We start from the raw sequence: 12,743 nt of genomic DNA, 5'->3' as shown, positions 1-12,743 counted from the left end.
TGAATCTCAGATTTGGTTTTGGGTTTTTATTTTATTTTCTGCAACAGGATATTTCAAACTCATTGTTAGCGCACATAAAAATTAATATATGTACCAATTTGGAAAAAAAATCCAAAAAACTTTGAAGATTTTCCTTGAGTCTTAGAGACCAACCTGGAATGACCCAATGCTGACTTTCATAGTTGGGCAGACAACTGTGGACTCAGATCTTCTGATGGGATAAATCAAGAACACTGATAAAGACACTAGTCCTAAAGCGTTTCTGGCCAGAACCTTGAAGAAAACCCAGACCAAAACTCCTGGTGCCCCTTGAGTAAGCCTGTGTGTACAATTTCCATCTGAGCTCTGTGGGTTTGAAATGGTCATAGAAATTGGCTGATTTTTGAGGTGTTTGTTGGATCCCAAATGGTGGCCTTTTTAATGGTTCGGTGCCCACTAATGTGGGCAATTTAATTTTTTCTGTAACTCCAACCCAGTTCCCAGCCTAAATGAGAAGAGCAGTGCAACAGCTTTCAAAACAGATTGGAGGTCTGTGCTGCAGTCGGCAAACTGGGTGGTGTCCATGTGGCAGTCAAGCTGCCTCACAATATTGGGCAATAAACAAGCAGGAACCTTTCTGATATTTAGCAACTGCACCATAGTTTCTCATCCTTGGGTAAGATTAACCTTAGGTCGGCAAGAACAATAACATATTTAAGAATAAAAGGTCTGGGTGACTGCCAGCCCCCTAGTCTGGCAATGGAGAAAGTTTTCATCTGTAAGGGATGTGTTAAAATGCTGCTTATGTCATGGTTGGGATTCTCTGGCATGTGTTGAGTTAAATATAAATAACATTCTGCAGAACAGTCAGCTAAAAATTGTGGATTAATTAGGTTTCAGTATTACCGTTGAAGTCTGGTTTTTTAGCTGGATCCTCAAGCAACAGAAGATGTTCTGTTTGTGCCTCCATGGGTTTTTATCAGTCCGCGAGCTTTTCTGTGCACTTGTGCAGCCTCACTCAGGATGCCGTGTGCTCCACTGGGGGTTTTACCAATAGATCCTGTTCCTGCTTGCTCCTTGGCTGCTACTTTGCAAACAGGACAGGGTTTAGCCCATTTCAACCCAGAAACTCCCTGTGTTGTGTGTCTGGGTGCAGAAGTGACAGCAGCACAGTCCCCAGGAGAAAGGAGGGGGCAGAGGCAGCATTTGGGGCACAATCACCACTTCCACCCTCCTCCCCAAAAAGGAGGATGCTCCCGAGTGCCCGACAGACCAGTGCTCGTGATGGCCCTTCTCAGCCAGACGTAGCTTGAAGACACGGTCTGGAGGAAGCCCCACGGTGGGACAGCAGATGGGATTTTGGGAGCAGACAGATCTGTGCGCTGGAGATTTGCTCTGTTTCCAGCCGCCCCTGGGCATGCAGACAGGCACGTCCACCCCAACCACGGTGTCAGCCCTGTGCCAGAGCTGAGCAGGGCAGCATCCTCGGCGGAGGAGCAGCTTTGCCTGTCTGCATTTAGAATTATTTTATGTTACAATGACGAGAACCACCAGTGTGTGCGGAGCCTGCTGTGCCTGGCTGTGCTTGCTCGATGGGAAGGTCAGAGTGGGATGGCATCAATTTGCATTTAACCCACTCCTGTGGGGAGGGGTATCCTCACACCTGTATGTGGCTGTTTGTGCCTTCTCTTTGTAACATCTGAGCAACTTTTTGTGCCTAATACCCTCAACGTACCTGTGTGACATGGGGGAATATCATCCTTGTCTTACAGATGGGGGGCTCAGTATTGGAGAAGCCAAGTGCTGCCCACAAGGCTGTAGTGGGGCCACGCACTGGGCACAATCAGGCTGGGACCTATTCCCATGCCCAGTCCACAGGATTGATCCTTAACCTGGAGTTCAGCTGCAGCAGGAGCCCGTCAACCCAACTTCACTTTGCCTGAAGTCATGGGATGGCTGGGAATCATTCACGAGGGCGCCTTCCAAAATTTGCTCTTTAGCAAATTTTCCCATATTACTTTGAAGGAAATGGAGCTGATTGCAATAGTAAATGTGTTTTAGATGTGGCAAAAAACTAAGTGCTCCCAATATATCACTTTTCCCTTTCTGCTGACACATTCCTCGGTCCCCTTGAGTAAGAAGAGGAAAACAGGAGAGGCGGTTTGAAGAACATGGTGTGCCTGTGATTGACAAGGGGTTGTATAAATCAGTCAAAGGGAATCCTCCAGGCATTCCCTCTTGTGGGAAGATCCCACAGTGCTCTCTGGCCTTGATCGTTCTGTCTCTCGATGTTTGTGTACAGAATGTGTGGGTGGGAGACGAGCTGGATTTGAATCTCTGAGAGGAACAGACATCAGCTCCTTTAATTGAAAGCAGCTTCCTAGGGAGGGGTTTGACATGGGCTTCCAGTAACTAGACACAAATAGTCCTCGCATACTTTGGAGCACATACTAAGCTCCTGTGGATCCCATTGCTCTGTGGGTCTGAGAATCTGGATAAGCCCCAGTGAGTGAAGTTTGGAGTCCTGTGTGATGCCGTCATTCTTCAAAGCAAATACTTTAGAGCTTGGTAACACCCTGAAACGAGAAGTATGTCTATCTGTTCTTCCCTCCACAGCTGTCAGGTGCCTTAGCTGCTGTTTTGCATCACTGTACCAAATTGGAGAGTACATTAGGAAATAATTTATTTCTTATAAGTGTGAATTCCTATGAATAGCTGTGAGAAGAGATGATGTTGTCTTCCAGGCCATTGGAACTTGTAGCTTAAAAGCGGTGGTACTGCAGTAATCATAAAATCATTCAGTTTAGAAAAGACCTCTAGGATCACTGAGTCCAACCATTAACCTAAATAATATGGGCCTTCAGGCTGCTGCCACATTCTAGGGATGCCTAAAAGGCAGAGGTGTGACAAACACTCCCAGCAGACAGTTCTTAGACTTGGCAGTGATGGTGTGACGCTCATAGCCTGGGTAGAGTCGAAGTAGGGATGTATTTACCATGTGTGTTAGAGCCTGTTGGGATGGTGGAGGCTGCAGGTGACAGGGACTGTTTATCCACTCAGATTGTTATTGCAGAATCTTCAAGAACTTTTTTGCCATTAGCTAAGTTCACTAGCTGACAGCTAGTGCAGAAGAGGCTCTTGTAGCCACTCATCTCAGTTAGACTTCTCCCACACTTCTCAATTATACTCTTCTAAAAGAACCTTTTACCCCAGGACCACTTTGAAACACTTGTCTGGGTAGCGATGGCTCAGCCTCAGCAGGGGGAAGCTTATCTAACCTGTTCAAACCAGGCCAGTCTGACAGTCCACACACCTCAGCTCACGTGGCTCAAACACAGGCTTCTTTATGCAATGCCCAGATTTTTGCTAATATTCCCAGGCAGAAGCAGAAAGTGCTGGAGTTCACACACGCACACAAATCAAACAAGGCGTTTTAAAGTTATCAGAGACTTCCAACCCACCTCAGCGGGGGTTTATTTTGGGTTTGATTCAAACTTTTGGTGAAGGTCTGGGTGATTTCTTCATACAGGTTTTCACTCAACCATTAAGTGGCACTTAAAAAGCACCGAATGTTTCTTTCAGCCACCTCTTTGGACCAGTAGAGCAGGAGGAGATGTAAGAATAAGAACAAAATCATATAAAAGTAATGAGACCTTTGTTCATGTCAAAGAGCTCTCTGACCATATAAATTGCAGATGTGGGTAAGATAAATTCTCTAGCTGGAGAGGTATTAAAATAAAAACCATGCTCCCAACAAGAGACGGGCTGCTGAAAACGCAAGAAGGGAGAGTTGCGAAATGGTACATGTCGAATTGCTGGCCTGGATTTCAAATGCCAAAGATAGTTTATGTAAAGCCTTGCTCTGCTGTAAAATGTAACAGTATCCACTGGCTAGCCTCAATGAAGCTTGGTCCCAGTTGTTTCAAAAAATAAATAAACTAAAAATCTTCTTCCAGCCCATTAAAGCTGATTTATGTTTTGCCCATAGATTCCTCTGTGCTGGATCTTGAGGGACTCAGATTATAGAGGGGATTACCTCACTTTTAGCCAATCTGGTTTCTCATTCCCAGGCATCCCAGGCTCTCTTTGCACTGCCCAGACTTTGCCTGCCGAGACCAAGAGGGCATTTCCATGCAGAGTTATCTAGTGGACACAGGATTTTGAATGGTCAAAAGCATCTCTGTTAATTCTCCTGTTTCACCTCAGGGTTTTCTCTTTGGTTTAATAATCAGAGGAATTGATTAGAGGAACAGTTTTACTGAGAGCCTATCACCACCTGGTTGCTCAGTTCAGGCTCTGGTCTTGGAAAGAAAATTAAAAGTGTCCCCCAGACAACATAATTCCCAGCCCAGGTGGTCTGTGGGATCCATCCTAGGCTGTTCTGTGGCCAGCACAAGTGCTGGGGATGGTTTGGCCTCTTGGGTTACCAGCTGTAGCTCCACTGCCACTATTCTGTGTGGCCACAAGGAATTCCCTCTTATCCCCATGACTGGTGAGTCAGTGAGTTCACCAAAGTGTTGTGAATCCCAACAGGTTCACCCCTGAGGTGCTCCTGGAGCCTCAGCAGGAATCATCCTTCTAATGCAGGAGTAACTTTTTGGATGGTGGACATTTCCCTTCTCGTGTTTGCTGGGGGACTGAAGGCTGTGGTTGTGCATGTTTCTTTCTTGAAGCAGCTTCACTGAAGAGTTTTCAGGGTGAATCCTACCATTCCTTGCAGCTTCATTTTCACATCTTACACACTGATGGCACTGCAAGGCTCTCTGGTACTCAGATTCTGGCACTTCCTTTGAGCTTTTCATTTGTGACAGCACTTGGGATTGGTCTGCTTGTTCTTTGCTGAAAAGAGCAGTTTGCTTCCAATCTCACTGCTGCCTGCCATGGAAGGGTGCAAAAGAAGGTGATTCCACTTGCAGGACTAGTTAGCAAAATAAGAAACCAGTTTGCTCAGATTGGGTTGTAGAGGCAGGGCTTTCCTGGCTACCAAGTTTACACATCCATCTGTAACTCCCCTGGGGTTACAGGAACACCAAGTTTAAAAAGGACAGTGCTGGAGCCCTGTGAAGGAATCTCCAGACTGTCTGTGCTGTGAGCTGGGGCGTTCAGAAGTGATAGTCACTTTGACTCCAGTGGGAAGAGCCATGGTCCTTTTGGGTGAGGAGCAAAGTTGTTCTAAATGCTGTCAAAGACCTTGTACCAAATCCAGGGGAAACTGCTGGCTGCCATCCAGCTGCTGGGAGTCTTTAGCTCCTTTTCACATTTCAGTTTTTCTTATTGAGGTGGAAGACCTGGAAACTTAACTTCTGAATAATCTCAAGGTATTCAGAGGCGTCGTTATGGTGCATTATTTTATTCTAGCAGTGCACCTGGACTTTCCCCACACACACTTTAAAGAGTCATAACCTTTCCTTACTGTCATCTGTGTCTGTTTTGGTGCTTCTTTTTCCAGGTGTGCCGGACTAAGGTGATTGACTTGAACGACGGTGTCTCCCAGTACGCCTGGTACCCCTGCACAGCCAACTTCCAGTACTCCCACATGACACAGACCATTTTCTGGCTCAAGGTAGGAAGTGCACATGTCACTCAGGAGTCTCCTCTTTGCCTGCCTGTACAGAGTTTCTCCAGCAGGCAAAATATCACTGGGACAGCCTTCCCAGGACCGAGCTGCTCCTTTCTTTGAAGTATGTTTGGAGCAAAACAGCAAAACAATGTCTCTGAGCACTGTCTGGAGACTCAGTGGTGAAGTCCCCTCCCATGTGACAAGGCTATTGGATTTCTGAGGGGTTACAGCTGCAGGGCTGTTTGACTTGAGTTTATCTAGTTTGTGTAGGAGAGATTGGAAGAGAAGATTTCTCTGTGACCTGGGATGGGAATTGCCCTTTTAAAAGTCCCAGACTGACTCCTGGGGATTTTTTAAAGCCCACCATAATTTTCCACCTCAGGCTTTGTGGGTTTTTTGTTTTCCCAGGCTTATTTTTCCCAGCCTATGGTAGCTGCAGCGGTCCTAGTTCACCTGGTCACTGATGGGACCTATTACTTGGATCAGAAGCAGGAGACCATCGGTGTGCAGCTGTTTGACACCAAAGAGCAAAGCCACGATCTTGGTAAGATCTTTTATTAAACTCCCTCCTTATTGCTTGCTTATCTGATGATGCCTCTATTCACAAACTGACTAGTACTCCTGCTCAGTTTTTTTCAGAATTAGACAAAAATATGCTTGCTTAATGCTCCAAGCCCTGAGTCTCTCTAGAGTTTGTTGAATATGATGCATTATTTTATGCAGACATTTCTCCATAGCTGTTCACTGTGTGTTCAGAAGTGATTAGCTCGTTTGTAGTCATTAAAATCAGCACTATTCTCAGTGTTTCACACCAGCACTGCCCTGGAGACACACTGATGGTGATCCAGATGAGCCCCTGGTAGCAGGGAGTGAGGGACCTGCTCCAGCTGCTGCTGCAGCAAACAATTCTGCTTCACAGGGTGTGTTGGGTGATCTCTAGTCCTGCTTGCAGGGAGGTCTCCACAGCTATTTAGTGGCCAGCATTCTTCAGGTGAAATATTTCAGGTTTGATGAAGGTCTAACACCGGGGCCCTGGTGTGGCCTCAAGCAGAGGTGCCTGACAGAGGCTGTGGATCTGCAGCTGTGCTGAAGTGCCAGGATGGACCATTTTTGCCCCTCCCCTTGGCACAGGGCCCTGAACCTGGGGAAGCTGTGTCTGATGGATTGATTCAGGCTGCATTGAAGCTCCAGGACCAAGGAGCTCTCTCTAGCTCCCAACTCCGTGTCATGGCAGGACTTGCATAATCCCTTTCCAGCTGTTCTCTGCCTTCTTTTTTCCATTGGGAAGAAAGCTGGCCAGGTCACCTCGAGAGCAGTTTTTAAGGAAACACAACTCTCACCCACCAACTTTCTGTTCTGTCATAACTTTTCAGTTTTGACAAGCTGAAACTCAAATGAGCTTCCTACTAGAAGGGACACACACAGTGACAGGTGTTGGATGAGTATCCAGGATAATATGGAATTTGTTGGGGTGTGGAGGAAAAGAAAGAAAATATATGTGGTGTCTGTTGTTCAAGAATAAACTGAAATTCATAGCAAGTTGTGCAGGTTGAGTCAGGATAGCTCCCAGTTTGCCAGAGCCCTTGGATTAATCTTATCCTCCTCCTTTCACAAAACAGTGGCACATAACTCTTTCCCTCTGAGATATAAATGATGGATACATGAGCTGCCAACAAATACTTAATGTGACATTTTATAGGGGCACACAGACAGATTGTGAGAGGAAGAGAACAAGAAAGAGGAGCAAAGAGGAAACTAAGGGTTAGGTTTTGAAATCCTCAATGAAGTTGCAACATAAGTTTGGCAGGGCTCATCCTGATGCCTGGACATCCTCAGAGCTGAAATGCTGCCTTCATCATGGAAAAGCACCCTCTGACCTTTCAGAAGAGGCTGCCTGGAGCAGGGGAGAGGTGTAGGTAGGCTATCCAGCAGTTCTCACTCAGGCAGAGCACCCTGTTGCTGTTTTGTCTGAGTTCTGGCTCTGGCATTAAGTCCTTTTCCTGGATATTGTCTTTCATGTGTTTGAATTGTCACCTTGGAAAGCTGGAAACTGCAGCTGAGATGCAAGTGTTGGCATGCACTGGGTGCAGGATTGACTTCAGACAGTCAATCAGTCTTATGTAGAAATTAGTGGCAAACTAAAAGTACATCCAAAAGAAAGTAGCAATAATTTAAAGCTCCATCAGTCTTCAGTGTGATAAAGACACTCCCATGGGCAAAACACATCCTATCCAGACCTGCAGTTTCCCACCTTGATCAGAACAGGTTTTCACCATGTGGATTCCCAGAAAATAATGTGATGCTTATTCTGAGTCTTGGTAGGAGACGGAAAGGTTGGAATGCCAAATACTTCAGCTCTGTTAGTTCAGAGCCATTGTAGACACCAGGGTTCAGCTGCTGAGCATCAAATAGGTGGGTGCAGAGCTCCAGAAATGGGGGTGCTCATAAGACAGCTCTGATCCCCTGCATGGCCACCATGAGGAGTCCTTAGTTACTGAAGGCAGGTGAGTTACATGACCCTGACCTGTTCAGCCCCCGGTTACCTTGTGTGGGGTAGAAAGCACCAGCAAGTGCAGCACAGCTCTGAGGGTCTGTTTGCTTGTGGGCACCACCTGAGAGCAAGGAATGAAATGGAAGTGAATAAACAGCCTCATACCATAAGTTCTTTCTTGGCTTTCCATCAGAGAAGGCAGAAACTTTCAAGGAATTTGGGAACCCGGGATTTTGAGTATTAACTGCACCTGTTTGTAAGTGAGAAACATGCACCGTTCCACAAGGAGCTGATATCAAAAGACCTGTGGGAGGCAAGTAGACAGGGAGGTTATTCCAGGGTCAGGTAAAGACCAAAACAAAAAGAGAGTTGCTTTTTTTATTTTTTTTTTTTTAATACAGGAAGATTTTTTTAAGTAGAGGGTGGGAGATAAAAGTTTAAAGAGCGTGGTCAAAAGAGTCTGTCTTAATTCACAGGAAATCACTTTCTAAGGAGAAAAATGAAAACTTTTTTATTTCTCCCCTTTTGAGTCAAGAAATCCGAACTGGGAAGAAAAAAAAAATAATAATAACAGAAATCCCTGAGCCAGTTAAACATGCAAATAGAGTTTATTTTATTTTGAAATTTGTAAGTGTATCAGGGTAGCCAAAGGGCCTGGGCCAAAGCCATTGCTGGGGGAGCTCCAGTGAAGCAAATGGGTCTGGAGCCAAGCTGATCCTCGGAGTGATGCCATGGAGCTGCAGAGGCCGGGCTTTGCAGGCAGCGTCAGGCCATGAATCTCAATTAAGGAGTTCTGAGGCCAGCAGACAGCTGTCTGTCCTCTGCCTTACCCCTGAGATGGATTTGGCCCATTTGAATTCAGGTTGCCTCTACCTGAAGGTGGGAATTTCTTCCCAGCTGCCACTGAGTGCCTTGTCTGCTGGAGAAAAGGGATTAAGAAGTCTCCTTGTCAGCTCTCTGGTGTTTCCATGCACCTCAACTTTGAGACATTTTTATTTTCCCCAGGCACTATTTCCTTCTCAAGTGAGATCCCCTGCAAAATCCTCAGTGGGACCATCACCCTCATTTCTCTCTCCAGCACCATCTCTGCCTTTTCTACCCAAAAGCAAGATACTCTAAGGCTCAAAACCATCAAAAAAAAATAAAAATGGGCACATTTAGTGTAGAGCTCATGCAAAGGAGTTTACCACCGAGTGCTAATGACATGCACAGCTCCAAACAAGCCACTGCTGCCCTGCCCCTGGTGCACAAAGCCACCCAGCCTGCCGGCACCGTTTGATGCACCAGATAAAGGCCCCAACTGTCCTCTCCCAGACCAGTTTGACAATAGTGCAACTCCGCTTCCTCCGTGATGGTTGCTCCTGATTTAACAGGGCACAATAGAAACGTAGCCGTGGTCTAAAGAAACGGCTCTGAGAGCCTGTGCCGCGCTTGTGGAGAGAATGGCAGCCTTTCTTCAGCTGTCTCGAGGGATATACTTCTCCACTAAGCTCTCCAGAGTGATTTGGGAAGCCCCTCCAGGCAGCTTACCATAACTTTTCAGCTCTATAGGGCCATTCCTATGGGTGAAATGCCTCTGAAGTGCCCACGGCCTCGGGAAGCAATTGTGTTAAGTCTGACCCTTCCTCTGATCTTGTCTCTCCTCTGGCAGGTGTCCACGTCCTGAGCTGCAGGAACAATCCCCTGATTATCCCCGTCATCCATGACCTCAGTCACCCTTTTTATCACACCCAGGCTGTCCTCATTAGCTTCAGCTCCCAGTTTGTGGCCATCTCCGGGGTGGCCCTGCGTTCCTTCCACAACTTCGACCCCATCACCATCAGCAGCTGCCAGCGAGGACAGACCTACAGCCCGGCGGAGCAGAGGTGAGCCTGTCATCCCCCTTCCTTCTGCCTCGCCACCCACCGCCCCCCGCGCCGGCCGGGGGGTCAGGGGGAGGCAGGAGGGGCACAGCAGCTGAACCCTGCCGACCCTTTTGTGTGGCCGCTGAAAAACCGGCAGTGTTCTCATTGATCGGGATGGATGGGACATTTAACCCGCGCGGGGATGCCGCTAGTGAATTATTTCCTCTTCCTTTCTCCTCCCTCCTTTATCCCGGGCTCGGAGCTGGGGGCTGGTTAACTCCCCGTGCATTCCCCAGCCCGGCATCGCTCTCGCCGCTCACACACCGCTCCGACCCCAGCGGCTTTGTGCTGCCCAAGGGCCACGGGGACCTCCCACGGAAGCGATTGCGCGGAAACAAAGTGATGCTTGTGCCCCAGCAGGGCCGGATCCTGCCGGGTGCTCAGCAGATCCGTGGCCATCGGCATCTGCAGGGCTTTTACGGCCAGGCAAGGGCCCTCAGCACCCCTCTGGATCCGGCCCCCGTTCTGAAAAGCTCTGTGGGACCCCCCAGGATGAAAGGTTTATGGCTACCGTTTTATTCTTGTTGTTATTACAGACACATCAATAGATCACCACCAACCCCTCTCAGTCTCTGCTTTACAGCATCCCACAGAGATTGTGACCTTTCCTGGCCTCTGGTGCGGCAGCTTCATGGATCCTTTCAGCGAGGCAGTGAAAAGAAGAGGAGAGAATTTAGCAAAACCCCTGAAAGAATAATTTTTTTTCTTCCTTTGTGAATTCAAAGTTGTGAGCAGTCGTCATACCATAGCGGCAGCAATAGTAAAACAAGTTGCATATCCCAGCAAACCTCTGCTCAGCCTCCTAAGCAAGCTGTCAGGGTTTTTGATAATGTTCTGGCTTGTTTTGAGGACCTGCTTTTATTCCAGGAAAGGCAGGAGGGTGAGAAGGGGGAGAGGGAAGGGAAAATAAAATAAAATAAAAAAAAAGGAGCATATCTATAGCTAAATCAATCCAGTCAGTGTGTTCTGACCTAGATTCAAGGCGTCTGATCATTCTATGCAATAGGTTGTATAAATTCAGAGGCCCAAAGACAGCAGGATCAAGTTTCAGATGAGAAGTCTGGTTGTGGAAGTTTGGCGAATTCCCAGTGCAGGACTGGGACAGAAAAAGAGCGAGAAAGACCCACTGGAAGGAGATGGTGAGAAGCAGCAGGGAGCTCGAGAGGGCTGAGACACAGGACCACATTCCTCCTCCCTCTCAGATTTTCAGTAGGAATTGAACCATTTGTTCACTTATGGAATTAGAAGTGCTCTGTGTTTGGAAAGTTATTTCCTTAATAAAAAATGCATTCCCCTAGGGCAAAGCTTCAGTGAGCCTCTGCAGCCCAGCAAACCAACCTTTAGAAATCTCTTGGGGAAGAATCGCCCGCCTTTTGCCTCTTATTTTTCTTCCTGATTTTTTTTTTGGCATTGTTTTGTTTTCGGGATGCACTGAACCCTCTCAGCCCCTTGCTCTCAAAAACTTTCATCCGAGCCTCACTTGCTCAAAGTAACATTTCAATTCTGGATTCATTATAAAGTTTCCCATGTCTGTCAAGGAACCAGAAAGTCTCTGAAGTAAAGCCCTGATCCAAAGGCCATTGAAAACAGTGGGATTTTTCCACTGATGACAGTGTACAGTGGAGAAGCCCCAGTTTGCCTTGTGATAAGATCATTTGAGGTGACCATATCTGCTTTCTTCTTTACAAGAAATTCCAAGCAATTCAAGCGTCCAAGGTGTAGAGAAAGCTGTGCATTAAGTTATTAAGTTGTGCAGCCAGGAAATAGGTGACACCTTTGCTGTCACTGCTGTCTTTTTCCTCAGATATTTTACCCAATCCAGGAAGCACATAGGATAGATTTCTAAAAGTTATTCTTAACCAGCTCAGTTGCTGGATGTGGGTTTTCTGCCTCCTGTGCTCATGGTCTCCCCATCCTTGGAATGCCAGTTCCACACTGCCCATCCTTCCCTTCTCCCCTTTCCCCAGCGGTTGCATTTGCCTAATATGATTTTTAGAGTATTTATTTAATTTTTAAAGGAACTTTCCCTCCTATGTGTGAGCATCAGTTTGACTGCTTTCATTTTCCTTAGGTCAAGGCGGATATTTTTGCCTGCTTTTGGCTTCTCTCTGCAAGAGGTATTATTTCTCTCTCTTCAAGGAGAATTATTTTGCTTGGAGAGGATTTATAGCCAGATGCAGACACTTCTAGGCAAGGGTGCAGATTTTAAAATTGAGAGGGAAAAGAAATATATTGGCCCTTAAAAGTTAACACAGCCTTTATTTTGAAGGTGAATGGATCCCTCCCATGGGTTAGTGAAAACTTAATAACTGAAAATAAAACATGTGCTCACTCTTCTTTCTTGAAGTATGTATTCTAGTTAATATTTTAGAGAAAAAGGAGCTTAAATGTAAAAGTCTCATTGAACTTTATAGGTATCCTCAGTCATCATTACTTCTTTTGAAAATCCATTCCATCCTCCTGAAGACATTTATAGAGAGTTTGAAAAAAACCCCTACTCTGTACTTTCCATCTGCTGGTCTTTCTGCTGCCGCTGACCACGGGCTCTTTTTTTTGTTTTCAGCAGAAGTTTCCCTCACTGCTGGAGACGAGCTGTAAAAATGATAGGCTTTATTTCCACATTGCATCCTCAGACCAGATATAACGGCCTAGGTAGTTCTTCTCTTCCACTTTATACCTCAAATTATTATACTTTCATGATTTCCTGTGTAGCCTTGTGGCGCGGACGGTGAAATTGGGTGTGAAGAAGCAGAGGTGTAATTTCCCACCCCCGGTGCACTGAGGTTGCCTTTGACAGCAGTTCTCAAAA

General features: G+C 46.5%; 1 protein-coding gene across 2 annotated transcripts in view; it reads left to right on the top strand.

Annotated features, from left to right (window-relative positions):
• Window positions 1-12,743, top strand: part of PAPPA (pappalysin 1) — a 181,555-nt gene that overhangs the window by 117,078 nt on the left and 51,734 nt on the right. Inside the window, exons 11-13 of one of the 2 annotated variants that reach the window (XM_027650182.1) lie at window positions 5,429-5,443; window positions 5,948-6,083; window positions 9,682-9,895. In XM_027650182.1, coding sequence (XP_027505983.1) covers window positions 5,429-5,443; window positions 5,948-6,083; window positions 9,682-9,895 — 365 coding nt within the window. Of the gene's footprint in view, window positions 1-5,428; window positions 5,543-5,947; window positions 6,084-9,681; window positions 9,896-12,743 lie in introns of both variants that reach the window. The other variant, XM_027650181.1, reaches the window with a different exon arrangement.

The sequence above is a fragment of the Corapipo altera genome, unplaced genomic scaffold (assembly GCF_003945725.1).
Source record: "Corapipo altera isolate COAL_440 unplaced genomic scaffold, ASM394572v1 268, whole genome shotgun sequence".
In the NCBI taxonomy this organism is placed as follows: Eukaryota; Metazoa; Chordata; class Aves; order Passeriformes; family Pipridae; genus Corapipo; species Corapipo altera.
The sequence above is the reverse complement of the archived record's forward strand: the minus strand, read 5'-3'. Positions and strand labels throughout refer to the sequence as shown.